At 37.8% G+C, this 25,084-nt stretch overlaps 2 protein-coding genes across 2 annotated transcripts in view; one reads left to right on the forward strand and one right to left on the reverse strand.

Moving 5' to 3' along the window:
- Window positions 1-2,745: 2,745 nt before the first annotated feature.
- LOC107749139 (E3 ubiquitin-protein ligase MARCH11-like) lies at window positions 2,746-9,769 on the forward strand. The gene is made up of 4 exons (XM_016564235.1): window positions 2,746-3,565; window positions 5,161-5,316; window positions 6,274-6,466; window positions 8,747-9,769. The coding sequence occupies exons 1-4, from the start codon at window positions 3,206-3,208 to the stop codon at window positions 9,055-9,057; spliced, it is 1,020 nt and encodes a 339-aa protein (XP_016419721.1). The 5' UTR covers window positions 2,746-3,205; the 3' UTR covers window positions 9,058-9,769.
- A 2,124-nt stretch (window positions 9,770-11,893) lies between these two features.
- Window positions 11,894-25,084, reverse strand: part of LOC107749189 (unconventional myosin-X-like) — a 33,377-nt gene continuing 20,186 nt past the window's right edge. Inside the window, exons 21-41 of the mRNA XM_016564290.1 lie at window positions 23,929-24,043; window positions 23,331-23,437; window positions 23,010-23,237; window positions 22,874-22,913; window positions 21,177-22,109; window positions 20,286-20,406; window positions 19,702-19,945; window positions 18,721-18,816; window positions 18,531-18,624; window positions 18,380-18,435; window positions 17,734-17,876; window positions 17,075-17,266; window positions 16,829-16,986; window positions 16,625-16,748; window positions 16,254-16,554; window positions 15,305-15,512; window positions 15,085-15,221; window positions 14,554-14,671; window positions 13,329-13,784; window positions 13,052-13,243; window positions 11,894-12,046 (exon numbers count right to left, since the gene is read on the reverse strand). Of these exons, the coding sequence (XP_016419776.1) occupies window positions 11,945-12,046; window positions 13,052-13,243; window positions 13,329-13,784; window positions 14,554-14,671; window positions 15,085-15,221; window positions 15,305-15,512; window positions 16,254-16,554; window positions 16,625-16,748; window positions 16,829-16,986; window positions 17,075-17,266; window positions 17,734-17,876; window positions 18,380-18,435; window positions 18,531-18,624; window positions 18,721-18,816; window positions 19,702-19,945; window positions 20,286-20,406; window positions 21,177-22,109; window positions 22,874-22,913; window positions 23,010-23,237; window positions 23,331-23,437; window positions 23,929-24,043 (4,165 nt within the window). The 3' untranslated portion in view covers window positions 11,894-11,944. The remainder of the gene's footprint in view (window positions 12,047-13,051; window positions 13,244-13,328; window positions 13,785-14,553; window positions 14,672-15,084; window positions 15,222-15,304; window positions 15,513-16,253; window positions 16,555-16,624; window positions 16,749-16,828; window positions 16,987-17,074; window positions 17,267-17,733; window positions 17,877-18,379; window positions 18,436-18,530; window positions 18,625-18,720; window positions 18,817-19,701; window positions 19,946-20,285; window positions 20,407-21,176; window positions 22,110-22,873; window positions 22,914-23,009; window positions 23,238-23,330; window positions 23,438-23,928; window positions 24,044-25,084) is intronic.

Here is a 25,084-nt window from a genome sequence, read left to right on the forward strand (position 1 = left end):
GGTTTTTTTTCTACAACCACCAACGGAAAGTGTGTCTCACTCAAGGGGCTACATAAGGATGCGACTATGAACGTTTACACTCGGTGCAGGGGGGAAGTACACTGTAGAGGTTATTAACTGTGTTGATCACTCATCCATTCATTTCCGGGAAGGTCTGAGACAAGAACCAATCGCTGTCTTCACAGGACATCATCTGAACAGATGAGCGAGCGCACAAGGAAGATGGGTCAGAATGCGGTGTTCACGCACAAGACGGTGGAACGCAGAATGGCGAACCAACTGATGCGAACCCCGGTGACTTCGAAACACTCGCGGCTGGCGCAATGAGTTCAATGTGTGAACTGGCGCAAGATGCTAGAACCCAATTCAGACTACTCTCCTACCACTCCTTTTCTTTCATTTGGAAAATATATAACATATGTAATGGGGTGCAGGTAGGATTGGTAGTGGCTCTACAGGTGCATCTCAATAAATTAGAATGTCGTGGAAAAGTTCATTTATTTCAGTAATTCAAAGAAATCAAACTTTTTGGCCTTCCTCTTTGTGATACCATGTGCTAAGCAGGAGAAGCTGTGTGGCATGTTTCAAGGCTGTGTGATAGATGAAACAACTAGTTGCCTTGTGAACAGTATGGAAGTAAATTGTGGAGGTAAGGGTTGTCACTCTCATGGTTATAGTTAGTGTGTTTAGTTTTAAAGTGTGTTTGTTTGTTTATTTTTTATAGTGTGCTTACTGGAGATATACTGATCGGTGCCTCAGAGAATTGAGTAGATTTATTCAATAACACAGGTATTGATTTTAATTGAATTATTGGAGTATGTGAAATTTATTTTTAAGCTTTTCTATTGTAAGTTGTGTGTTATGTGTTATGTGTTATTGTGTTAAGTGTTTTTAATTCCAATATTTTAAAGGGGCAATTCTTTGTTTTTACAGATGACGCATGATTGCCATTTACTTTTATTGAAAATATTGGTGGCTTGATGTTGGGTCGTAAGATATGACTTTAAATGTTACATTGTGATGAAGTGGCTTGAATTTATTGTGAGATTGTGTTTTTGTTTTGTATTTGTTTTGTTTGAACCAACAAACAACAGTGGGGTTCCCATTTTCTTACACATGGTTGACTCTGTTAAGGTGAGGGGGGGGCAATTTGTAGTGGTTTGAGTCAAGTGAGAGTTGGGTTTTGACGCTTGTAGTGGTATTTGATTTTGTGCTGTGATTTAGTGTATTTTTTGCAGAGGAATTGCCATTCTATATGATTGGGGACCCCTATGGTCTGTAGTGGGTTTAACTTTGTTTTTGTTCCTTTTGTTTCTTTGCCACTTCTAAATACCTTTTGTGTTCAATAAATGTTGTTGTACTTGCAACGAAACACACTGTAGTTGTTGCCCTTCTTTACATCTTCCCCATCACTTGTAAGGTCTGGGGAGGGTTACACATATAATAAGATACAGTGTTGGGAATGTTACTTTGAAAATGTAATAGGTTGCAGATTACAAGCTACCCTATTTAAAATATAGCCTAATAGTGTAACTATTTAAATTACTTTATTAAAGTAATGTATTGATTACATTTGATTACTTTTCTAAATGTCTAACGAATGTTTTCATCTTAATCATATTGAAACTTTTAAACCAGACAGGGTTAACCTTACAGGGACTCAACACTGATTACTGTCAGACTTTCAAAATCCTTTGTCACTTGAATTAAGATTATAATCATTTAATTTCAAGTTTAATAGCTATATGATACTGTTTTTAAAATCAAATCTTATCTTTGCATAGCTAAGACAGGCATCTAACAATGCATTGGGAGAAAAAAGTTAGGCCTAATCTTAAAAAATTAAAGCATAAATGCATAAAACCAAAAAGGAAATAAAACAGTATTAAATAAACATGTCTCCTGTTCTGTGTACTGAACTCCTGAAACATTGGTGTCTCATATTTTAGAGCAGTCAATGCAATTTGGGAAAGAAATCAATAAAATCTGTAGCCTATGTGTGTGAAAATATTCAGATGTAACCCCCTTTGTAATCGTTAACACTTTCATAAGTGTAATATATTTACACATTTTTCTCAGTAACCCTAACGGATTACAGTTAGCCTACATTTATTTTGCAGGCTAATTAAATTATGTAATTCCGTTACGTTACTCCCCAACACTGAATATATATATATATAATAAAATGTATATTCCCAATAAAATATAATAACCTTGAATTTGCCAAAGGAATAGAATACTGTTACTTGTCTTTTTTTCTTGTGTATTTATTGTTTGTTTGTTTCTTTTAAAACGCTATCAAGCATATCAACAATAGCTAGCCTTTTTGTATAAGTAAATTATTGAACTATATTGAAATTCAATTGCTTTCGTAATAATAATAATAAAATGTTAATGTCTAAATCACTTTAAATTGTCAACTCTATCACCGCTCTAAAGGCAAATGCCAAAATATATTTTATAGGCTTTATTTAAGCTATTTAGCTTTAGATGGCACTGATGACAATTCCTTTACTGATAGAATAGCCTACTGAATGTTTAAAAATCCACTTGAAATGTAGGCTATCATACACCCGTAAGATACTTTCAGAGTCTTTCTACTTATTTGTTTCATAGGTGTGACTGTTATTGCATTTCATATTAGGGATAATAGGCTATCAAATGACCACCGTTATCCAATCGGTATACGGTTACCATGGTAGGCTAAATCTCGGAAAGGGCAATAAGCGCAAAGTGCGCGTGGCTCCGGGGCGGGTGGCTCGCGGGTCCATCACAGAGCAGCCAGTTACCCAAACGACTTTCCCGTCAGAAACAGCTTCGTCGCTCATCTTTACTCGCTATCTCAACACTCACACACTCAACCGGTACATCTGATTCTTTTGTGAAGGTTGGCTGTGAGGTTATGCGAGTTTCGTGCCTTCACTGCTCGGTGTTCCAGCACCGCGCCCGGATGGAAATGTGTCTTCCGGGGAAAAGCTGCTTTCAGCCAACGAGACAGCGAGCACATCGCGCCGCACAGCCTGGACATCTGCAACTTTAAACAGAAGCGAGTGCCTTTCTGAGAACGCATGCGGTTTGAGACGCAGATCAATGGCCAGACCTATGCGTCCCAGAGGGGAGAAGAGCTGTGGAAAATCTGACAGAGGCCCGTAAGAACTCAAACCCCTAATTTTGCTATTTCATTCTGATCCCAGTGCCGTCATTCATGGATGTGCACGCAGAGGGGGGTCCGTTGCACGTGCAGACGGTGGACGGGCCACCGGGAGGCGCCACCGTTACCGTCGCCGCCGCAGAGTTTCAGGTCCAAACGGTGCTGGAGAGCGATGGCGAGCTCAGCGAGGATGACCTGCAGTCGGGCGCTGGAGCTCAAACACCGGCAGCTCATCATCAAACATCGATCACAGAGATCGAGAGCGAGGAGGGTACGCGGCCAGGGACGGACACACCGGCCGAGGACATCGTCGGGCAGAGCGCGGGGAAAACCGAAGCGGTGGGCTCCAGTTGCAGCAACGAGAGCTGCATCCCGACTCCAGGCTGTCGGATCTGCTTTCAAGGAGCCGAGCAGGTGAAGTCGGGCCGTTCATTCGTTCCGTCTGCGTTATTTATTGTCGGTCTATGTATATACGCGTCACACCGACGTCTTTGGTTGTTGCCAGGATTGTGCGCCATTCAGAATTGAACCGAGCCTTTTAAATTCTAATTCAATAAAAAATAAAATCAATTAAAAAAATAAATAAAATTACAATAAAATGTACATAACTGTAATTTTTTTTAAAATATTTTGCATAATTTATAATATATTGTATATTTCTAAATATGTAGTGTTATATATTAAACAATTAAAAATGTACCTAATATAGTAATTTGGTTTTTTTTTTCATCTTTTTCAATAAATTAAGTTTTGTGGAGCAGAAATTCATTTCCTACAATGCTCTACCTGTGTTGAATTTATTTGAATTACAAGTTCAGTAAATTCTCAATTCAGTTTCAGCTTCCTGTTGGTTAATTAATCAATCAATCAATCAATCACATTTTTAAAAATATATTTTCAAACTAACCAGTGCAGTTCAGAGTGCTTTTGACAGACAAAAGGTATAACTATAAACAAGTAACAGGTAACTATAAAATAAAAAAAGAAATAAAACAAAACTTGGATATGAATAAAGAGAAAAATAATGATAAAAAAACAAGTACTAAAATCATGAAAGAGATAATTCAATGTTATAAGACATTACAAGAAAGCCAGGCTAAAAAGTAATTTTGATTTAAAACTCTAAACTCTAAAACTAAAACTATAAAAACTATAAAAATATTTTCTGCACATCTCATACTCTCCAGAAGGTTGTTCCAGCAGCATGGAGTATAATGGCTGAAAGCAGCATCACCAACTCTTTTATTTCTATACTTTGTGATTCAGTTAAAACAGAAGAATTGGAGAACCTGAGAGTCCTTTTTGAGATAAAGTCTGGTGCGAGGCCAGTAATCGAATTCTAAATTTGGTTGTCCCATCCTGATGTTGGTCCTACGTCAGTCAAAGCAGTTCATAAATCCAGCTGTGTTAGGACAGTCTGAGAAATATAAACCTTGTAAACACCTTTTACATTTATTATAGGCCTACATAATTAATGCAATTATTAGAATATCGGAAACCTCAATGATTCTTAATGCTTTAAACAGACAGTGTGGTGTGTGTGTGAGAAATGGTGAGATCCATTAGAATACCTGCTGCACCATTCATGTCTAATGCTCTTCACTTCCTGCAGCTAATGTGCTTCCTCGAGGCGCCTTGTGTTTGTGTATCTGTAAGTGTGTGTGAATGTGTTCCACTCTTTCAGACTCATTATAGTTCTAAATGAGAATGTTTCTGAAATTATTCATGAATGCACAGATGAATCATTTCCCGTCCACTCACAGAGATGAATCTCTCTCTATGTGTATAGTGTTTCATTCACTCCAAATGTTCTCCTCATTTAGACGAAACAGCTCATCTGCCCCATTGTTCAAGGTTCCACAACCTCAATGCTCAACTCATCTGCAAATGCGTACAATAAAACAATCATACAGCAGTGAATCATCAGCTCAGCTGAATCTGTCTTTTATCTTTTTTGTTTTTTGATTGGCTGATTGACATGTCGGTGTGTGTGTTGTGATTGGCTGTAGGGGGAGCTGCTGAGCCCGTGCCGCTGTGCCGGATCTGTCCGACATGCTCATCAGCAGTGTCTGCTCAAGTGGATCAGTGAGAAGGGCTCCTGGAGCTGTGAACTCTGCAACTATAGATTCAACATCCTGCCTATACATATCAAACCACCACAACAGGTAAACAAACACACACACACACACACACATACACACTGAGATATGATATATCGGTCAGGGCTTTGGACTAAGAACATGACTCTAAAAATGAAGCATTTAAGAGCCAACTACAGTTACAAATTACATTTAATTGTTATTCAGATGTGCGTTAGTTTCCATTTGAAGCTGTCACTCTAGTGATTCAAATTGTATTTGTGCCATATAAATGTTACTCGAAAGAATATTTATGGCTGTTTAAAAAAACAACATAATGAAAAACGTAAGTCTAATATATTGTGTACATCACACTAACGATTCATGATTCAGTGAGGGAGTCAGTTATGGCTCTGAACATTTCACTTACTGAATAGGTCAAGTCCCGTTCACACCAAAAATGATAAAGATAACTGTAACGATAACTATATTAGTGTCCATACCAACAGACTCTAGTGTTCTGTTTATTATAGGCTTGCAATGCAGTTTTGTCTGCTGCTTTAAATGCTCAAGCTTTCAATTCGGGTGAATTGTTTCTGAATGGCTGTCAATGTTTTTATCATTCATCAGCAGGAAAAAAGTGATTCTAAAATGATTCCAATAACATCGCTACTAGGTTTCGTTATCGTTATAGTCGTAGTTTGACTATTTTGTTTTGACTGACTCAATAAAATTAACTTGATCAGAGACATTTGTTTGCAAATCGGACACCACAGCTTGTGCTTTGTTTGTTGTTGTTTTTGACTGTCACCCATGGTGGCTGGAATTTAAATTAAAAACAGCATTTTTTATCGCATTTGTGATCATATTTAGGCTGTAATGCATTTCATGACCCAGTCGTGTAGTGTTTTTCTCTGTGACCATTTACAAAGTGTATGATGCCAGGTGTTTTAAAATCTGTTCATTTGAAGTCGTGTAGTGTACTTTAGCGTTTAGTCTCAGTCTGTGGCACGAATTGGTGACCGTGTTTGTATGTTTTACCAGTGGCAGACTGTCACCATGACTCTGGTGGAGAAGGTTCAGGTTATTGCAGTGTTGCTGGGTGGCATCTTCCTGTTGGCCAGTGTATCATGGCTGCTGTGGTCAGCACTGAGCCCAGAGGCACTATGGCAACGCAGTGACATCCTGTTCCAGATCTGTTACGGCATGTATGCAGTCATGGACCTTGTGTGTATCGGTGAGACACATTTATGCACTCAAACCACATTAGTCCTATACAACGCAATTTTCTCAAGCTAATATGAATATTTTGCGGGTACTAGGGTTTAACTATGGCTGACAAATCTTAAAATACCCTGTAAAGTAGGGCTGGGTCGACAATATCAATGAATTGATTTTAATCAATCTTCATTTCGATGAACTGATGTCGATTCTTAAATCCCAAGATCGATCTTCCCAGATAGCACGTACGTCTGCAAGATTTCTGGTAAAGATCGCTTAATCTGGAAAGCACATGCTATGTACAAACATCTGACAGATGTCTGTAAGATCTCAGTTTTACATTCTATATCATAAACATCTTAAAGACATCTAATAAACGTCTATTTGACATATGTGACCCTGGACCACAAAACCAGTCTTAAGTCGCTTGGGTATATTTTTAGCAATAGCCAAAAAAAAACATTGTATGGGTCAAAATTATCGATTTTTTTATGCCAAAAAACATTAGGATATTAAGTAAAGATCATGTTTCATGAAAATATTTTGTACATTTCTTACCGTAAATAGGCTATATCAAAACTTAAATTTTTATTAGTAATATGCATTGCTAAGAACTTCATTTGGACAACTTTAAAAGCGATTTTCTCAGTATTTAGATTTTTTTGCACCCTCAGATTCCAGATTTTCTAATAGTTGTATCTCGGCCAAATATTGTCCTATAATAACAAACCATACATTAATGGAAAGCTTATTTATTCAGATTTCAGATGATATATAAATCTCATGCAGACGTCACGTCTTCGTGATGTACGTGTGCTATCAGGGTTGTCTATACTGTTTTTAATTGATGCGTTAAAATGGCATTAAAATGTATTTGTAGCACCTCCCATCTAATAATCGCTCTAAGTTTTGTGCTTTCTTACTTTTGATTTGAAACAAAGTACCATCTTTCAAATTCGATCAATTATATAACGAAATCCAAATAATACATGTTGTTTTGGCGCTCTAATGTGGTGACAGATCTCTGCAGCCGCCCAAGTTTAAGCGGAACGTTTCTTTCCTTTTATTTCACGAATGAACAGCAGAAGGTATGTTTAAACTTACTGAAATGTATCGTGTCTCATGAATCGCTCAATCAGCATTTCAACCGCAGAAAGATGTCAAGTAACAGCTTGTAAACAATGTCACGCAATGTTACATTTACCTCAGAGAAGCCTTTTATGTCCATAGCTTGATTGTTAGGGAACAAACTCTATAGAGAGCATTTGAAAAATATATGCAATATATTATATACAGTATCTCACAGAAGTGAGTACACCCCTCACATTTTTGTAAATATTTTATTATATCTTTTCATGTGACAACACTGAAGAAATGACACTTTGCTGCAATGTAAAGTAGTGAGTGTACAGCTTGTATAACAGTGTAAATTTACGGAAGGTGGAGGAGCTCCGTGATGTTGTCATGAAGGAGTGGACGAGGACTCCAGTGGCAACCTGTGAAGCTCTGGTGAACTCCATGCCCAAGAGGGTTAAGGCAGTGCTGGAAAATAATGGTGGCCACACAAAATATTGACACTTTGGGCCCAATTTGGACATTTTCACTTAGGGGTGTACTCACTTTTGTGGCCAGCGGTTTAGACATTAATGGCTGTGTGTTGAGTTATTTTGAGGGGACAGCAAATTTACACTGTTATACAAGCTGTACACTCACTACTTTACATTGTAGCAAAGTGTAATTTCTTCAGTGTTGTCACATGAAAAGATATAATAAAATATTTACAAAAATGTGAGGGGTGTACTCACTTCTGTGAGATACTGTATCTTTATATTTGTACTTAACCTGTTAATGATATTTAATGTATGTTTGTTTTTATGATAGCCACTAGTTTAAATGTTTATATTTCTTCAGTGTAATTGGAGTAAATATTTAATTGATGAAAGATACATTTAATTTTATCATTAAATATAAAAATTGCCTTATGTTCAATTGCCCAATTTAAATGTTTGTGTATATAGTGTTGATTATTATATCCAAAAAATAAATAGCAATTAAATGTAATAATTTAAACTGTTGTTAATTTAATATCATAGTAATGTACCAACTGAAAGGGTTGGATAGATTTTTTTACCTTAAGAAAAATGTATATGTATTCTACTATATACATACAAAGAAATAAATCAATATCAAATTGAATTTAAATCGTAATCGAGCTAGTTGAATCATGAAATCTATTTCAATACCCAGCCCTACTAAAAGTGTGTTTACATGTGCAAATAATACGTTTGTGTTTCAGGTCTGATTGTTCATGAAGGTGGTGCTGTGTACAATGTGCTGATGCGCTGGCGAGCTGTTAATCTCTTCTGGGACGTCCAGAACTACGATAAAAGCCGAGACCTGGAGAACACACACAGCCCGCACCGTAACCTGTGGCTGCCTCTCACACACACACATACAGTCTCCAACACACACTCACAAACCACCCGACTGGAGTCATCGCCTCGATGCCCCCTTCGCCTCCTCTCCATGTGCCTGAACGTGACCTCTGACCTCTCCCAGCAGGAGCAAGGCTCAGGCGAGCTGGTCGTTAGGGTCACGTCAGTTTGACACCAAATTAAACTCATTTAGGGAGCAATCGAACATCCTTTGTGGGTGTGGCTAACTAGTGGGAGGAGCCTCAGTGTTGGGAGGAGCCTTACTAGAAAACCACTTTAGAAGATACACAAACTGAATTGAATACAGAATTATGTTGTACTGCAAACTGAACAGGTGTTTCCAGCCTGAAGTTCAGCCTTTGAGCATCGAAGTAAGACTGCAAAGCTCTCCGCACACACACAGACTTATAAAAAAAATTATAATGCACACAAAATGTATTACTGCTGTTAGACGAATTAATTAACTGTTTTTATGTTCAGGGTTTTAATCATTTCAGTACTGATAAACTACAGCTTATCACAGCTTCTGTTCATTACGCTTCATCTGCCATAATGTAGAGGTACCACAGTTACAGACCTTTTCACATTAAGCCGCATTTCCACTATCTCAGACTCGCGTGCGATCGTTACATTTTGCCCCTTGTGGCAGCCGCATGGTATTTTCAAATTGGTTGTGAAGCAGCAGTTACCCTTTGCTTATTCACCATGGTAAAAAAATAAATGAATGCATATCCATACAAAACAAATGAGCACAGATAACGACAACGCTGCTGAAAACATTGATTTCACAAGTAAGTAGTATAGAAAATTTGCAAAGGGGTAGCAAAAGTCGTTGAGAAAATGTTTAAAAAAATTAAATACCAAAAAATGATTTAGGTTTATGCATCTAGCAGACACTTTTATCCAAAGAGACGTACAATGACAGAGCATAAGCAATTTGTCATAGAGCCAACAATATTGACATATGGCAGGTTTATTAGAAAGCTATAGGAAACAAGCTAAAGCAGAGGTGAAATGCTATGGAAGCCCGTTTCCGTCACAGAATAAAAAATTAAAATGGTAATTGCGACTTTTTGTCTCAGTTCAGAATTGCGAGACAAACCCAGAATTCACATTTTCTTCTTCTCGCAGTACTGAGTTTTCCCTCTGAATTCTGAGTTTACGTTTCGCAATTCTGTTTTGTTTCCACCACGGAATAAAAAATAAAAAGGTATTGCAACATGTCACAATTCTGATATTTAACTTTCAAATTACAAATTTACATCTCCCAATTCAGACTTTTGTTCTCAGAATTGCGAGTTTATCTATCACAATTCTCAGTTCATAGCTCGCAATTCTGATGAAAAAAAAAATCGCAAATTGTGAGAAAAAAACCCTCAGAATTGTGAGATATAAACTCAGGATGGCAAGAAAAAGGGTCTGAATTGTGAGTTGCAATTACCTTTTTGGGCTTCCATAAAATGAAGAGAAGAAGAAGAAAAAAAATGACTGTTTTTATTTAAATATTTTGGGAAATGTCAGTAGTGTTCGTCTGTGTAAAACTTGCCACCACAATGGGTATTGTGGGTGGTTGGACAGGCGGTCTCATGTGCTCTAGATGCAATTAGTTGAAAATTTCAACACGTCCGAAGCTCAAATTGGATCTGAATATTCTGCATACAGTCAGAACGCCATACAGCTCCTGTACTACTCGACATTGAAAACGAAAGACTTCTAGTGGAGACTAGTGGAGAAACTCAAAGGATTGCAAAAGTTGAACAAACATTAACTTTTACTGTTGTAAGCATCCGTGTCAATTTATTCTATTCCTACCTGATTTTAAATGACCCTCAGAAAGATCTTACACACTGTCATCTGTCAATGCTTAAGTGCCCTACATCTCATGTTGCGTATATTACAGCAAAAAAACTAACTGACTTTGGACTATTAGTCTAGACTCAAGCTAAATTCATGAAGAAATGGAGTTGGTGGTTATATTGTGATGCTGGTAAGCATTTTAACCATTGTGCGCTTAAGATACCAAGCCCTGGATGAGCGATTTCAGAAGCTTACTAAGCCTGATATAAATGTAATAGAAAATGTTAGGAGTGAAATAATTACAAATATTTTTAACATTGTAAGCACATTAAAAATCTTCCTAAGCAGCTCAAGTCTACACCGAAAATGCAAATCATCACAGGAATACTAAAAAGTTCACTAATTCCATCTGGGCACATTGCGATTCTGTCCTAGAAACTTGACCAGCGTTCATGACTTCTGATTACAGCCAGCGTTCATGCTAGCTGATTAGCATAGCCTACAAAAGATTTCATTCAGATGTCCCAGAGATGTAAAAAGTGTTAAATGAGAAGTTCTTCTGTCAGAGAAACCCGTTCTGCACTGCACAGAGCAAACGAGGATGAACATTGTAATGAATGTAAGAGTCTTTGAATTTTGTTATATTTATTGCCTATAAACGAATGCACAGTAAAGATACAAAATGAGAAAGATGTTCCTGTTGTTTTAGTGTTTTTACAGGCTTACAGTAGAAAAATAACAGGACCAGAGGGGAGTAAATCCAATAGTATTATCACAATCCTGCAGTTCAACAGAAAAGGTTTATAAAATATACAGCTCCTCAGAAATATATAACATACATTATAAACATTGCACATATTAAACAGACGTAAAGGGCACTCTGTGTGATTGCACATGTGTGTATATTTCTGTGTGTGTTTTTTAAAGGCACTGGATTTGAGTGCTGGTTATTTTGGACTGGACTTTCTGCCTGCAGAATTCCAAAGAAATGCAACTGGACTGGACTTAAAATGTTAATACAATGTAAAATATGGGGCTCAGTGAACAGACATGTATGTGTGGCACAGTTTCAAGCACAACAACTCAGTGTGTCTGTGGGAACATGGTAGTGTCTGTCGTGAAAGTGTCTCATGATATTGTCTTTGGTTTTTTGCATAGAAGGGTCACTCTTTTTTGTGAATTCGTAATTAAACTGTCCGGTTTGCTGACACTTAACCTCAAAAAAGGCACATTTATTTGAAGTGTTTGTCAGGAGTGAGAGATCACCAGTTGCTGCCGTGGCTGCTGATGGATTGACAAGTGCTGAAACGTTTCTTCACTATTAGACTGATGTACGCCTTCATGAGCTTTGCAATGTCCATCACCTACAGAGACAAACACAAAGGAATGCAGTGTTATTTTAGTATCATTGATATACTGTTATAGCTTTTATGAATGTTTAGAATGTTTTAATTTTTTATATATATATTTTATTTATTTTTGTCATTTGTGTTTTTATAATTTATTTTTATTTTTTATATTTTTTTATTTTATAGTTATATTAAGTTAAACTGAACAAAAGTGAGAAATGTTGCTCTTGCAACTATCTAAAATAAAATGTTACATTTATATATTTTATTTCAGTCAATGTCTGTTTTATTTAACACATTTTTTATAAATACATTTTTTTTAAAATAAATTTAACAATGTTTTTATGGTTTTAGTTAACAAAAATAATCCTGGAAGAAACATGAACATTCAGACCTTCATAATGACCAAAAAATAAACAAACAGATAAATAAAATAAAACAATGACTGTTTTTTTAATATTTTCTGAAGTAACTGTGAGGAGTGTTCTCCTGTGTAAAACTTGGGTGTTATGGGTAGTTACTAATCGGCAATGGTGGACTCTGACAAAGCATTATTAGTCTGTTACTGAACATTTTTCAAGTATTTGTATCATTTTTATTTTGGGAAACACTTTACTGCATTTGTATGCATTAGATCTTATTTTTATTCCACTACATTTAAAAAAAATGCCATTCCATCACTCTGAGACATGATAGTGTTGTCTGATTCATGATGAATCATTTTTGAGCAGATTTTATTTTCAATGAACCCGTTAAACTGATTTTACAAACCGCCCCTGAATGATTCCTTCACGAATGGACTGATTTTAGCTGCAATTCCCGAGCTAAAAACTCACTGATGAGTAGATTGATTCGGTTGGAGTGAGTCTCGAGTTAATTCACTGAATAGGTCATTTCCATCTAAAATGATCCACAGTGGAAGTTTGTAATATAACAATATAGGCAACAAGTTAATATAAAATGACGAATTTTAGGGTTGTTTGCTGTGGAAGCATGCAAGTAAATATGGAAAGTTTGTACCATGTTGGTGTTGAAGAGCAGCTCTCGTCCCTCCACGCTGATCTTGTAGATGTTTGGCTGCGGTGCACCAAAGGACAGAATGACCTCGTAGGGAAATAGCTCCAGAGGCCACGCCTCCCCACGCTTGTACAAACACACCCCTTTACGACTCACGCCCAACCACAGCTCTCCAGGATACACACCGTCTACACACTGACGAACAGAAAGAACTTGTTCAGCGACACTGCTTTGCTGATGGATCATGTGTTTGTGTGTGTGTGTGAGTGTGTGTGCTCACCTCCACATCAAACAGTGTTGATCCATATCCCTGCCACTCCTTGATGAGACTCATGTATTTTTTCATGGCTTGGTCCTGTTCCATCCCCTGCAGTTTACGCCATTTCTCCACCAAACAACTTCTCAGCCCCGCCTTCTCATCTTGCAGCCACGCCTCTATGGCTGCAGGCCCCTCCCCTTGTCGCTGTCGCCCCAGTGACCCTCGGAAGCTCCGCCTCAGCGTGCCTTCCAGAAAACTACCCCTCTTTCTTTCTGTGGATGGCGTGGCAGATGCAAAGCACTGTGCGGATTGCTGTACTCGAGCATGCAGGCGGTCCATAGGGAACACCTGTTCCAACTCAGGCAAGGCACTCTGGGTAGTGTAGTCTCCCAACAGATACTGAAGCCGAAGAGCAGCCAGAAATTGCAAAGTCTCTTCTGGAGCGGGATACTGACCTCTAATGACAGCTTCATGGGCCTGAGAGAGAAAGAGAAAGAGACATTGAAATTGCATCTGTGAAACACTGACAGCAAAGAAATCAGTCTAAAGATCTGTTAGATTCATTATTAAAAACTATGTACATGCATACTTAAAGGGTAGTTCACCCAAAAATGAAAAATCTGTCAGCATGAACTCACCCTGAAGTTATTCCAAGCCTGTATGAGTTTCTTTCTTCTGTTGAGCACAAAAGTTGCTCATCAGTTGACGGTAGCCATTTACTTCCATAGTATGGAAAAAAATACTATGGAAGTCAATGGCTACTGTGAACTTTTCTTCTGGAACTTTCTTCAAAATATCTTCTTTTGTGCTCAACAGAAGAAAGAGACTCATACAGGTTCGGAACAACACCTTGAAGGTGACTAACTGACAGAATTTTCATTTTTGGGTGAACTATCCCTTTAAGTGTGTATTTCTGTGTAACGAACAGAATAGAACAGAATGCAGGGAACTCATGATACATTTTTTTACAGTCATGACACATCATATTAATAAATGTGGTGCTATAAATGTAAGATTCTAAAAACAGTGAGAAAACGCATTTGTTTGCATATGCACACGCATCAAAAATACAAATATAGTATTAGTGACTTTTAAAGCCACTTTTTGTAATTACTAAACATTTTTTCAGCTGACACAATGTAATGTATATGTGTATGTGATTAAACAATTAATACGATTAATTAAATGAATACAATTTTAACTGATCGAAAGCCCTATTTTTATGTGATTTTAGGCCAGATCAAACCTGCTCAAACATGAATGCAAACTCCACACTGTCAGCAGGAACGCTCTCAGGCTCTGAGAAACAGAAGAGCTTGAAATAAAACTTCCAGCTCTCTCCTTCCTGTCCTTTATTTGCCAACCTGAATGAGAGAAATAGTGAGAGAGAATTTCACAATGTTATCCCAGATAATTAAAAAAAAACAACAGCCAAATAAAATAAATAGAATGTGCTGTAAACAATGATTTTCTGTGTAATATGATGCATACAATCTCTCTAGAGTACCTAACAGAAATAACACCAGCCTTAAACGGTGAGGAGCAACCCACTCTTTTTTTAGCCAATCAGAAAGCACTTTCTGCCTCTCATGTTTTTAGAGGGCAAAGTTCTAAATAATTTTATAGCACCTTTAAATCATTTTACATCAGATTAAGTGTTCTATGGTTCTACAATTGTGGTTTTAACTGTATATATTTAGTATTTTATATTTTATAAATTCTCTTTCTATATATGTATATAATTGTAGGGGATGGTAATTCGAGAAGTGAGACTCACTTCTCAAATTTAGCGAGGACATCGGCCACCACAGTCCTGCTCTCTATGGCTCGGTCTGTAGTGTCATTGTGTTCAAACAAAGCAAACATGTTCTTACAGTCCTCCATCGAGAGACCCTTCAGCAGCTTCTCAACCACCTGGAGACCATCAGACACACACATGTACAGGTTAACGTGGTTCTGCAGCTCACATGTATATGTGTGTGGATGTGTTTACGTACCTCTCCTGCAGTTGTGTGCGAGTTAATGGTGATTTTGCAGGACCCGCCACCGTGGCAGTAAACTGTCGATGTCATTTCCAGTCTGCTCAGTATGGCCCTCAGCTCCTCCTGTGAAGGAACGTATTCGCGTCCACGCACGTGCCGCAAGGCATCTTGGGAGAAGCCAGCATACCGTTCCATCTCGGTGCCTGGGTACAGCTCTCGTGTCCTGAGCAGAAAATCAGTCACAGTCTAATCAGCTGTGACATGGTTAAATCTTGCCCTCTAGGATGCAGAATATATCAGAACATTTTCATTCATCAGTTGTGTATTTCCGTGATTTTTTTATTTAGAGTACCTCTGTTGTCATCTAAGGCTCAATTAAAGTTAAAAACAATTTTTTTTTTTTAAACTCTAAAAAATGTAATAACACTATTACATGTAATCTTAAGTGAAACAATGATCCATTTTATACTGTACATTATAATGTTGAGGTCTAAATATACTTGTATCATTTAAAATATTTCATTTTTAGTGTTTTATTATTTTTTATTTTAATGTTGATCCTTAAAATCTTATTATTTGATGAGACTGTCAAAAATTTTACACAAAAACAACTACAGCAAATATAAAGATTCAATGAAAAATACAATGTTTATTAATTATCAATGTTTAGTAGAAGGACAGTTGTGCTGCAAAATATATTTTTATGGAAACCGTGATGGAATGGAAACTCTTTTTTTCTTTCTTTTTTTTCAGGATTCTGTGATTAATAGAAAGTTAAAAAGACCAGCATTCATTTGAAATACAAATATTTTGTAATATTATAAATGCAAGTGTGGTTATGTACTGTGCAGTATGCATGCAGTAAGCAAGAAATTATCTTATATTATCTCATTTCTCTCTTTTAACCTTATGTCAGTCAGAACAAAATACTCCAAATACACACGCACACAAAATTCTCACTGACCTTTTGAAGTGAAATTTCAGGTATTTAAGAATACTTCTGGAGGCGGGGCTAAATGTGCAGCACATGCAAGCTATGATTCGCCAGCCACAAATGTGGGCGGGGCCAGCAGGCTTTGGGTGGTGTGTTGTCTGTTTGATGAGCTGGCAGAAGAGTTCATCTCTTAGGGGTCGTAGGTCATGAGCCGTCTGCAGGAGCCCCTGAATCTGAGGGATGGGATTGTCCTCAGTCTCTAGCTGATGAAGAACATTGAAGAGCTTGAGGGCCTCAGCTTGCAGCGTGCCGTAACTTCTCCCTTTGTCAGCTAAAAACATACATATACAGTGTTTATGAAGGTTAGGGTGTATTTGAGAATGTGTGTGTGTTTTACTCACAGCTTTGCTGTGCATCTCCATAGGATAAAGGCAGGAGGGCTGTATGTAGAGGGTGGTGTGTGTAACGCAGTATTGGGTTCCTCTTGTAGATCTGCTCCACCACCTCCGAATTCAGACAGTTCTCCTAAAATCAAATGATTACAACAGTAATTCAAGAAAATGATGTTACAAAAACATGAATGTATGTGCATATGTGTGTGTTACCTTGATGTCCTGTATAAGTTGCTGCGTGGGTGTATCCATAAGCGGTTTGCTGTCGATGACAGTCTGTACAGCGCTGGCCCAACGACTAGCCTCCGTCTGCAGCTTAGAATACAGCCGATATGAATGCTTACGACCAAACACGCTCACGTTCCAGTAGCCTAGACACAAACAAATATAGGTTAGAGTCTGAGAAAAATTTAAAGTTTGGTTGGTTTGTTGTTTATGTGTGTATATGACTGTGCTAACCAGTCTCTCTGAAGAATCTCTCATCAGGAACGATCACGGAGCAGAGGCTGTTGAGCACTAAAGAGCCCAGTTTAAGAGCATTTCTCTCTGAGCTTTTATAATAATCCACAGAATTGTGAGTCAGCACAAACCAGCGCTTCTTCAGCTTAAGATTCCCAAGACTGCTGCCCCGAATCTCTTTATACAGCCAACCTGGAGAGAGAAACGGACAGGAAGAGATCAGAGACATTTTCAAATTTTGCATTTAAATTCAGTTTAAAGTTGAAGGCTTCCTAACAGGGTGCTGTTGATTTGAAAGTGAACATTATAACATGCAATTTTACTCTTTATTTGTCCAAATAGTAAATAAAATAACCATATTCTTCAACAACTAACCGTCAAGTATGCATTACATATTACACATATAATTAAACAGCCAACATTCTTAACACTATTTTTATATTAAGCTTTCAAAAATGGATAAAATATTAAATAAAATAATATAAAGTCAAATTTAATAATCAGAATAGGAAAAGTGATTAGGAAGAGTGATGAATCATCCTCATACAATTAGAAATAACTGCATTACTGCAAAAATGAACTGAATGTTAAAATAATTTTCAGACAGTCCATAAATAACTGAGCATGACTTTTGAATTGTTGAGTAGGTGGCCTCTCACCCCTGATTATGAACTCTTGTCCCTGCACACGTGTGTCTCCTTTCGTGCGTTGGAGCAACGTAATCCAGTGATGCATTTCTTCTGCTGACTCAGCCATGCAATGTAGCACACGATGGGCTGTAATTATAACAAAGGCATTTGGCCTGGATAGAGAAAAAAAGCAGAAACATTTAAAATATTTTAATGCCTGTACATGACTGTATGATTTTCCACAGAAAAACTAAAATGGTAAGATTTGGTGATTACGTTTAAACATTAATTTCGCAGATGCCTTTATCTAAAGTGACTTACAAATAAGAAGCATCACAAGCAATTTGTGATAGAGCCAACAATATTCATAGTACACAAAGTGTAGTAAAAAATTAAAATGAGACAAAAATGAAACAGAGTCAATTTGCGAAATATAAAGTCATAATCACAAAATGTTGCAATTGTTAGATATAATGCTGCAATTAAAAAAAAAACGTAATATAATATATAATTTATCATATAATAACTATATGTATGAAAAAATTTTTTTTTTAAAAAAGTGCAGTTCTCAAATCCACTAAACTGCCTTTTAAAGTTTTTCTTTCAAAAAAAAACAAGCCAGGGTGAGAACAAAGGGTGCATATAAGTGTGTGTGTGTGTGTGTGTTTGTGTTTACCTTTCTGGGTTGTCAGAGGCACATACAGAATCAATCATTCCCACATCCAATGTGCCCTATAAAAAACAAACATCTTTTCTAAATATCTTACGAGCTGTCTGCAAATTTGTCACTGTGTGTGTGTGTGTGTGTGTGTGTGTGTAATACTTACCACAGCATTCTGAGGATTTGCTTGTTCATCATGCATCTCTCGAATTTCCTGTTCTGTTGACATGTGCACCTGACTCAACACGCTGAACCAATGACTGCACACAACACAGAGATTAATTAAAAACCTCAGTTTAACAGTTCTACACATTTATGAAATAACATCAAGGCTTGAAGCATACAAACACACTTACCTGGAATCTTCTGCAGTTTCTGCAACAAGGTGGTATGTTCTCCCTGGCATGACAATGTCAATCCCATTCTCCTTCCCTGTTACGTCAATAATCTCTCTAATAAAACCACACAAAATGAAAGAGAAATAAATAAATAACCATACATAGAATAAATTATTCTTTGTTTGTTTCAAATCAAACATTTCTAAAAAAACAAAAAAAAACAAAAAAAAGTAATCTTAGAGTGAACAGGTCTTTAGGCAACAGATTTAAAAGAAAATAATTTTATATACAATATTTGTCTTTTTGATTGACAAGTTTAGCATGACTGTAGCACTACAGTTCCAGTATCACATTGATTATGACCTGAAACCTTTGAGCATTCCTGAGGTCTTACTTTGCTTCGTGCATGTCTAGCATGCCTTTCAGCCGCTCCTCTGTGTCGTTCTCGTAGTAGATGAGTTTGCTCTGTCGCAGGACGAACCAGCGGCGTCTCCAGTTTCGACGAGAGAGTGTAGAGGAGCCTCCACCCTTCTTCAGCAGCCAGCCCTGTTTGAGCGCCTCCTGTCTGCTCCTGAACCACAGAAATGTTTCATCCTTCAGCACACACCAGCGACGCTTCCAGGAGTTCAACAGGCCACCTGCAACACACGTGTGATGATGACAAAGGTCATAGGTGCGTCTAGACTTCCCTTAATGAAATGCTGCAACAGGTTCAGTGTAGACAGGGTGATAAATTTTGCTAACAATCTAAGAGGAAACTTTAATTTCTTAAAAAATATAACATAAAAAAGCAAAGATAGACAATGCACCTACAAAACAAAAAAAACAAAAAAAAGTAATCTTAGAGTGAACAGGTCTTTAGGCAACAGATTTAAAAGAAAATCATTTTATATACAATATTTGTCTTTTTGATTGACAAGTTTAGCATGACTGTAGCACTACAGTTCCAGTATCACATTGATTATGACCTGAAACCTTTGAGCATTCCTGAGGTCTTACTTTGCTTCGTGCATGTCTAGCATGCCTTTCAGCCGCTCCTCTGTGTCGTTCTCGTAGTAGATGAGTTTGCTCTGTCGCAGGACGAACCAGCGGCGTCTCCAGTTGCGTCGAGAGAGTGTAGAGGAGCCTCCGCCCTTCTTCAGCAGCCAGCCCTGTTTGAGCGCCTCCTGTCTGCTCCTGAACCACAGAAATGTTTCATCCTTCAGCACACACCAACGACGCTTCCAGGAGTTCAACAGGCCACCTGCAACACACGTGTGATGATGACAAAGGTCATAGGTGCGTCTAGACTTCCCTTAATGAAATGCTGCAACAGGTTCAGTGTAGACAGGGTGATAAATTTTGCTAACAATCTAAGAGGAAACTTTAATTTCTTAAAAAATATAACATAAAAAAGCAAAGATAGACAATGCACCTATAGCTGAAATAAGCTACAAAAGTTACGTTTACACCTTCAAGTTAACAGCAAAAATGTTTGGAGAAGAGAAAGTAATATGAGTTTCATTACATTCTCTAGCAGGCTCTGAAATCAAACAAACATAATAAAGAAAGAGGTGTTGAGAGAGGAGTGGGCAACTATTTACCTTTAATATAAAGGAAACTGTGAAAGTAGGGGAGAGTGACAGAGCTATAGACAGAATCCCGCCGGTAAGATGATTCATCGTCAGTGTCAAACCTATCAAAGTCATCTTCACTGTCCTCAAACTAAGGGAGAGAAACACAGGGATACACAATCAGCAATCACATGTGAAAATGCACAAATGCATGCTTTTGAAATCATGATACGGCATTTATAACCCATTTTAGTTCATTAATGTGATGTACACTACCATTTAAAAATTTAGGATCTGTAAGAATTTTTAATGATTTTGAAAGAAATCTCTTATGCTCACCAAGACTGCATGTATTTGATCAAAAATGCAAAAAAAAAAAAAAAAAATCTGAAATATGTTTACAATTTAAAAGAACCATTTACTATTTTAATATATTTTAAATTGTAATTTATTTCTGTGATAGCAAAGCTGAATTTTCAGCAGCCATTACTCTAGTCTGCAGTGTTTATTTGAAATAAAAAACTTTACTGTCACATTAAGTCTTTGCAGAATAATTCTTTTTCAAATTAATTTTCTAAAACAAAACACACTTTTGAACAGCAGTATGTTTACAAGTGAAACAGGATATTCAGCATGTGAATTTTTAAATTTTATTAATGATGAATTTGATGAATTAAGGAATTCGCTTGAAAAGAACAGATGATTCAGAACCAAGTTACTGCATTTTGAAGCGTACCAATGCATCTACATGCACAGAAAAATCATGCACAATAAGACCAGGAACATGTGTTAAGTACCAACTGTCAAATATATTTGACAAATATGCTCTACAGGAACACTCAAATCTCTATATAAATCTGACTCGTACAGAATGTATGTGGTATATGAATCAACCATATTGAATGTGTGTGAAAAACTCACAGAAGACTGTGGCCCCTCCGAGCTGAAGCGATACGCCCCTGAGCTGACACTGGTGCTGGTTGCCAAGGAGCTGCGGTGGTCACGTGACCAGTGGTCATTGTGAGGCGGAAGGCTGGGAGGCCGCATGATGAGGCCTCCTTCATCATAATCATCTGCATCATAATCTGAATCTTCATCGGGAGGGATTAGCTCCGCCTCCTCTTCCTGAACAGCGTGAGAGTAGGTGGAGCCACTGCTGGAGGGTGGAGCATGATAGGCTGAGGGTGTGATGATGGGCAGGGCAGGGGGCAGAGGCATACGGTCGTTTGCATAAGGATCCTCCTCTGAGGAATCATCGCTGGTGCGGATTCCACTGGTGCGCTGGCCGTCAGAGTGGCCATGCTCGCTGGGGTTAGGAGAGTCTTTAAACCCGTCTTCGTCCACTCCCAGGCCTTCATCCACCTCATCTTCCTCACCTCGGGCTACCTCCCTCTGTGAGCCACCAGACCCTCCCAGCGAGCTTTCGATGTTACGCACACACTCGTCGATCTCATCGAAGTTGAGCGAGGTGAGGAACTGCTGTGCAGCCTTGCAGGCCTCCTCTTCTAGCCTGCGCAGCTCCTGATCACGCAGCCACTGCAGGCGATGCAATGACTGCGCAGTTAGACTCTGCTCCTGAGCCTCTTTCTGTCGCTGCAGGCCTTCAATCTCACGCTCTAAACGCAAGATCTCCTCCACCTGTGATGCCTGGTTTGTCTCTCCCTCGAACACCTCGTCAAAAACCTGCTCTACCAGTGACTTCTCTGCTATAGAGAAGGGTACAGGGTTCTCAGGTGGGTCGTTCTGAAGTGGAATACTCTCTGGTACAATACTGTCTGGTGTGGCTCTCTCGGTTAAGAAATTTAGAATCTGCTCATTTGTATTTTTTTCCTCTAATCTTCGAGCTTCCTCTGCCTGTGTTGAACACAGAGAAAAGACTGCGTTACCCAACATTCTACATCACTTGAATTGCACATGAATTTTGCACTGAAACCAACAGTAATTAAAAGGAAAATTAACCAATTTTGAACCAAATTAGCAAATAAATAATCATATCCATTGCTGTCAATGGCAATATTTCATAATTACAAAACTAAAGCCCCGTTCACGCCAAGAACGATAACTATAAAGATAACAATATTAGCGTCCACACTGGCGAATGATATCGTCTGTTTATTCTAAGCACACGCATGTCTGTCACTTTAAATTCTCCAACTCGTTATAGCAGGATGGATTCTGATTGGCTGTCAATGTTTGTATCGTTCATCAGCTGGAAAAAATTGTTCTGAAAGTGATTCCAACGATATCGTTTCTCTGTGCCTTTATCGTTATAGTTGTGGTGTGGACTCTGCTATTCTTTAATATTGAGAATGATTTTTAGAACTATATCTTTATCGTTTTCTTTACAGTTATCATGCTTTGTGTGAATGGGCCTTAAGAAATTGTTTCTCCACAGATAGATAGACAGACAGACAGACAGATAGATAGACAGACAGACGGACAGACAAACAGACAGACGGATAGACAGACAGACAGACAGATATAGACAGACAGACAGACGGATAGACAGACAGACAGACAGACAGACAGACGGATAGACAGACAGACAGACGGACGGACGGACGGACGGACGGATAGATAGACAGATGGATAGACAGACAGACAGATATTTCACTAACTGCTTGTGCTAGGAGCTCCAACTCCATGCGCTGTCTCTCTCTGATAAAAAAAAAAAACATTACAAGAAAATCAGAAACTTAAAAACCATAAAAACATAAACATAGATATAATAATAAAGGCAATTGAACTGCTTACCTCTCCTGTGCCTCCTGCTCTTCTCGTCGTCTCTTCTCTTCTTCTTCCTCCCTCTTCCTCTTCTCCTCTAGAAGTTGAATGTAGAGCCGTCGTGCCCTTTGCCCTCTGAGCCTCTTCTGTAGGGTGATGGTGGCCCAGCGCGTCATCTGGAAGCGCCGCCGCCAATACAGTGCACGGTAGTTTTTCTGAATAACAACAATGCACTGCAACAACCATCTGTACTGCCTCCTATAACCAGCAGAGGGCAGAGAGACAACAGAGGGAGTACATGAGAGTTGGCACCAACTAGAAGTGTGAATATGCATGTGTAAGTGTGTTTACCGTGCTCTGTAGCCCAGTATATGAGCTTGAATAATTGAAGCCGCTTTGAGCACTTCTGTTTCTCTCTGCTTCTCTAACCGCAGCTCCAAACTTTCTTTCATAAACACCTAAAAAAAACAATGTATAGACATCATTCACACCATATCATGACTGATCTAGAGTACAAAACCAATAAGTTAAGTTTAGATGTATGTATCTCTCAAACTACTTCACTTGCTCAAAACCTTGCAACAAATTTTTCCCTTTGCTTATGCACTATCCTATTCAGCATTCTGGGTAGCTAATGCAATAAAAAAAAGTTAATGGACACCTTTTTTAATTTAAAATTTATATGAATATAAAAGGGAAAATATAATCCTAGGTCCTGTATCTGGTCACCAGTTATTTATTATTTTAGTCACCTTCTGCCTTTAATAGCTTATTTTAAACAAATATTCAAATAATAAATATTTAATTTCCATTTACTGTCTCTCTAGTACAATTTCATGCTTAATAATTGGAAAATAATAAGCAGTGCTGCTAAAACTGCGTGAATAACAAAAAAAAAACAAAGATACACATGTCAAAGTGAATATCCAGAGAACATGATGTTGCTCACTTTGGTTTTTCCCAGCTGCCATTCAGCACTGCTGTTGTCATACAGCTGCAGCAGGAGGAGGCACCGCCCCTTTGGGTCATCTGACAAAGCCAAACCCCTCATCAAGACATAGTACCTGACAAATAAAAAATAAAACAGTGATTAAACTGTCCTGCAAAAGTGGTTCACAATAAGGAAGTCTGAACACAAGAGTTTACGTCAGTGAACACTGTGAATCTATTGATTTCAATGGAGACCTAAAAATGTGACCTGATGCGACATCACGTGACCAAAATTTGGGAAATGTTTTGTTGCACATCCGTGGACCAGTGAGAATTTTAGACAAATCCAATTCTGCATAATATCAAACTGACCTGGCTCTATCCACAGACTAAAAACAGGTCTTACTTTTAAATGACAACATTGTGCTCGCTCGACTTTCTGCCCAATTATAGCACTCTTATTAGGCCTGTCACGATAACAACTTTTTGTTGTACGATATATTGCCCCAGAAATAATTGCGATAAGCGATATTATTGTCATTTTAAAGACCATTTTATACCACTGAATATATAATCATAATGTAACAGCATAATAATGCAAGAAGGCCTACACACTTCCATATGACAACAAACTTTTAATTTTTAAGAATATTTTTAGATCATGGAAATTAAGTATCAAAATATTCGATACCATAAAAAACGTGAATAAATAGTAAATAAACATTTTCTAACAAAAAGTGCAAAGTAGCAAGTAGAAAAAAAGAAAAATGCACAAAGATTTTTCCATCTACAGATTTTTCCCTGACCTTCTTTTCTCTGTAAATTAAAGGTGCACACTATTGCTGAAAAACACAATCACTACTTAGAAGTCCGTATGCACAAAGGCACAGATCCCTAAACAAAGCCATATCTGCAGATTAAACTTTTGTAGAAGCATTTTTTAAATTTGAACTAGCACCAACTGACTACACCACGTTATGTACGAGAAGCTGCAAAAGACACAGGCGCAAGTGGAATGTACAAAACATGGTGACATTAATTTTTAAGTAAATATAATGGGCGATATATTGCATCACCAAAAATTATTGAGGTCATGTACATATATTGCGCGATAAGTCGATATATTGATTATTGCGACAGGCCTAACTCTTATCCATCATTTGATTATCATTCAA

Source organism: Sinocyclocheilus rhinocerous, unplaced genomic scaffold, assembly GCF_001515625.1.
Source record: "Sinocyclocheilus rhinocerous isolate Xijiao unplaced genomic scaffold, SAMN03320098_v1.1 scaffold919, whole genome shotgun sequence".
Taxonomy (NCBI): Eukaryota; Metazoa; Chordata; class Actinopteri; order Cypriniformes; family Cyprinidae; genus Sinocyclocheilus; species Sinocyclocheilus rhinocerous.

Coding starts and splice junctions, on each gene's coding strand:
- LOC107749139 (XM_016564235.1), top strand. CDS start 3,206: ATGGATGTGCACGCAGAGGGGGGTCCGTTGCACGTGCAGACGGTGGAC. Junction 5,317..6,273: donor ATATCAAACCACCACAACAG/GTAAACAAACAC, acceptor ATGTTTTACCAG/TGGCAGACTGTCACCATGAC. Junction 6,467..8,746: donor CATGGACCTTGTGTGTATCG/GTGAGACACATT, acceptor TTTGTGTTTCAG/GTCTGATTGTTCATGAAGGT.